General features: G+C 41.3%; 1 protein-coding gene across 1 annotated transcript in view; it reads right to left on the bottom strand.

The window, feature by feature from the left end:
- The window catches only part of HELRODRAFT_152744 (hypothetical protein), a gene marked incomplete at both ends in the record, with an annotated part of 11,839 nt that extends 9,167 nt beyond the window's left edge, over positions 1-2,672 (bottom strand). Inside the window, one exon of the mRNA XM_009030238.1 lies at positions 2,544-2,672. Coding sequence (XP_009028486.1) covers positions 2,544-2,672 — 129 coding nt within the window. The remainder of the gene's footprint in view (positions 1-2,543) is intronic.
- Between the last annotated feature and the right edge of the window lie 1,554 nt (positions 2,673-4,226).

Raw genomic sequence — 4,226 nt, 5'->3', positions numbered from 1 at the left:
TCATTTCCGTTAATTCATTCAATTTTTCTACCATTTTGTCATTATTTATTTGAATAATATCTAAAATATCTAACCCTTCTCGAGGAACTCTGCTTGGATTCAAGATAACAAAAGTCGGCAAATTTTGTTGTAAATCATTTGAAATAATATATTTAAATATTTCAACTAACTCGACTACCTTGTCAACTTTTTTATTTCCACCTTGTTTGAGTGATAATTTTTCTTTTTTATCTTTTTTTATGATATCCAATTCATTAAGTAACAATTTTTTGGCAGTAGATATTTCTTCGGAATTGTAGAATTCTACAACTGCATTTTTAAACTTTTCATTTTCGATGATATTTAAATTTTCGCAAAAAAACCACAAGAGTTCAGAAATCTGCAGTCGCTTGCTGGCCATTTTTCATACATACATACATACATACATACATACATACATACATACATACATACATACATACATACATACATACATACATACATACATACATACATACATACATACATACATACATACATACTGGACTTTAAAAATGCCTTCAACGCCTTGAGAAGAGACTCGATGTTAGAGGTTGTCAAACTTTTTTGCCCCAATATCTATAATTTTTGCCATTCTGCCTATGGCGGAGTCTCTTCCCTTGGCTACCACTCTTGGGTTGTAGAATCGTCCAAGGGGGTACAGCAGGGTGATCCCCTTGGTCCTTTGCTGTTCGCACTAACTCTTCATCCACTCTTAGAGAAATCTTCGTCCTCTTTCGTTTGCGCTTATCTGGATGATATCAGCGTTGCTTCGGACGGCCCATCTCTGGCCGATAGCTACGAATATTTGAAGCATAACTCCGTATGCAATTGGTTTAGAGTTAAACATTAAAAAATGCGAACTTCACTGCCAAAGTTTATTTCAGGTCCCACACGCGCTGGCTGGAATTCCCAGAGTTGGTGCATCAGAACTGAGTTTTTTAGGCACACACTTGGTCGAGGGCGATTATCAAATAAAGTTTTTTGACCAAAAGCTCTCTGAGCTTAAATTCGCCCTGGGTCGTGTTTCCTGTCTTTCGGCCTATGATGCCTTGACTATTATCCGCAATGCCCTCAGTTTGCCCAAATTAATGTACTTCCTGCGTACATCCAAACACATTGACCCTTCTAAATTGGGCGAATTTGACGGAGCCCTGCGCAACGCCCTGTCGTCGATTTGCAATGTTCAAGTGACCGACAGTGGTTGGTCCCAGGCTCAGCTGCCGGTGCGATTTGGTGGGCTGGGGTTGCTTAGCGTGGTTCAGCTGGCTCCTGTTGTTTATGATTTTTCTGCCGCTGCCACTCTCGACCTGCAGTCTTCCCTGCTCCACCGGTTTTTTCGGTGCCGCGATATTCTTCCCCCAGTGTCCGCCCCGGGGGACCGTACGCACGTCCAAATTTTGAACGAAGAATATAAAAAAATCTTTCAAAATTTGTTGTCTTCATGTGGCGACGACTTTTCCACCGCTCGTTTGTTGGCCATGTCCAGCGTTGCCAGCTGTGGGTGGTTGAGATCGTGGCCCAACACCTCTGTGGGCACCAGGTGTGAGTCTGTGAGATTTGCCATTGGCTTCAGACTTGGCCTGGTCATTCAAAATAAATACACGTGCCGATGTGGCGCTGGAGCGCACGAGTTTTGGCACCACGGTTTGGTTTGTCGCCTGGGTGGGAGCCGTCAACTACGTCACTCAGCGCTAAATGAATACATTTGTCGGCTCTTCTCCAAGGCTTCTCAAGGAACCATCCGGCATTTCTGCGCATGATGGTAGGCGCCCAGACGGATGCACACTAATACCTTGGAGAGCCGGCAGATGTTTGGCGTGGAATGTTACAGTCCCTGGCATCCTTGCCGAACGATATGTAAACCTGACAAGTAAAGAATGCGGTTTGGCCGCGGCCAAGGCAGCGGACGAGAAAATGAAAATATATGGGAACGCCCTCCCCTCGATGGAGTTCTTGCCAATATGTATCGAGGTTCTCGGCCCGATGGACCCCAATACCCTTAAATTTCTTAAGGCAATATGTAAAATGATCAGCGTCAGATCAGGTGACAGCAGGGAACTGTTTTTCGCAACTAACCACATTTCGTGCTTGTTGCAGCGGTTCCTGCGTGTCAGTGTGCTTGAAAATATCCAACTGAATGCCGACATGTGCAATTAACGACAAATCAAAGTGTTAATCCATTTGTTACTTGATGTTTGACGGTTCAGTGTCACTCATCATGTTTTGGTTTTAACATACATACATACATACATACATACATACATACATACATACATACATACATACATACATACATACATACATACATACATACATACATACATACATACATACATATGTCATAAACACAGTTAAACACACACTTCACACGCACACACACGCACAAACAAAAAACAAAGACTATAAACCCACATACAAATGCACACATACATACAAATACATACAAATACAAAAATATACCACATGCACACATACAAACACACAGTAGCATACACAACGGATACTCACTCACACTGACCCACCTGTATTCTATCTTCGGGCAGATCAGTTTTGAGGGAGAGGACCTCCCTCTGGTACACGTCAGGGTAATGTGCCTCCTTGAAGGTCTTCTCAAGCTCTTCCAACTGGTAACTCGTGAAGATGGTCCTGTAATTGAGTGGTTGATTGGTTGGTTGATTGGTTGGTCGGTTGGTTGGTCGGTTGGTTGGTTGGTCAGTTGGTTGGTTGGTCAGTCGGTTGGTTGGTTGGTTGATTGATTGGTTGGTTGGTTGATTGGTTGGTCGGTTGGTCTGTTGGTTGGTTGGTTGGTTGGTCAGTCGGTTGGTTGGTTGATTGGTTGGTTGGTTGGTTTATTGGTTGGCTTGTGAGTGAGTCGTCAACGAACCATATTTATCGTCAAATGATTATTTGAGCAAATTTTTGTTAATGCAGCCAATCAGCTTCATTCATCGTTTAAAACATTCATTCACATCTTGACAACCATTTGTCAACAAACCAATCCTTTAACAGTCAACCAACCAATCAGTTGAATTTCAAAATATCGTCAAAGAAACGTTTTGAGTAATTGCTCAAGATATTTTCAAACGTTTGCTGAGATTTCATATGCCATGCAAATTAATGAGTTATGAAAGAGCCACAATCATTTAAAAACTGCTCATTTTAGGTAAGCCCTTCAAGCAGTCGAGAGCTTTTGATCTTTCACTTACACTTTCACTTACACTTTCACTTACACTTTCACTTACACTTTCACTTACATTTGTCTTTCAGATAACGGGTAAGTTTTTTATAAATTTTCGTTGCAGTATTAAATGCTGTAACTGACTGGTAGTTGCATGTTTGGTATCTGGCAAGATGATTAACGTTTCAGTAAAATATTAAGACGGGTTCAGTGGTCGAAAGAAAAATATCTTCATGATCAGAGGAGCCCAACACTTGTTACACACACGGTACATTATTTATTCATAAGTCATTCTATGGAGAAGGTTAGGGGAGTTTTTACAAACACAACACAACGTATAAAACAAGACATCATATAAGCATATAGCAGGCGGGGAATCATTCGCATTCGAACCCAGTCACTGCCTCGCGGAAGGCAAAAACATTTTCACTGCAACAACAGTATAATTCAGGAAGTAATTATTCATTTGTGTGCACCATCCTGCTAACCTGTGCCTTCGTTTCTTGTTCTTTCCCGACGACGACCTCTTGCTGCTGCACGAATCATCCTCACAATCTGAATGCAACGAATTAAATGTATTTAGTGATCATTATTTAGTGGTGTGTGGTGTGGCGCAGTTGTCCCACTTGGTACAACATCATCACTACAACGCACTCACTCAAACGCGCAAACAGGGCAGGGCAAGCAAATGCTCCACCATGCCTACACACATTCCTGCAAACAGCACATATTCGTACAGACAGACAGGCAGGCAGAAAGGCAGGCAGGCAGGCAGATTAAAGTCAAAAATATTTTACTAACTAAAATAGTGATTACTTTTGGCTTGGGAGACAAGGCAAGTTATAAACTTTAAAGGCCGCCAGTTAAGTATTAATAATGTCTAACAACTCCTCATTGCAGGTAAATTAGCTTGACTTATCATAAAATAAGAAAACAAATTAAATATTAGTATCTTCAAACATACAAACATATAAGCTAAGCATACAGGAACACATACAAACGTATAAGCTAACATACATGCACAGCA

The sequence above is a fragment of the Helobdella robusta genome (assembly GCF_000326865.2).
Source record: "Helobdella robusta unplaced genomic scaffold HELROscaffold_66, whole genome shotgun sequence".
NCBI classification, from domain to species: Eukaryota; Metazoa; Annelida; class Clitellata; order Rhynchobdellida; family Glossiphoniidae; genus Helobdella; species Helobdella robusta.
Note: the sequence above shows the minus strand (reverse complement) of the source record. Positions and strands in the feature narration are given on the sequence as shown.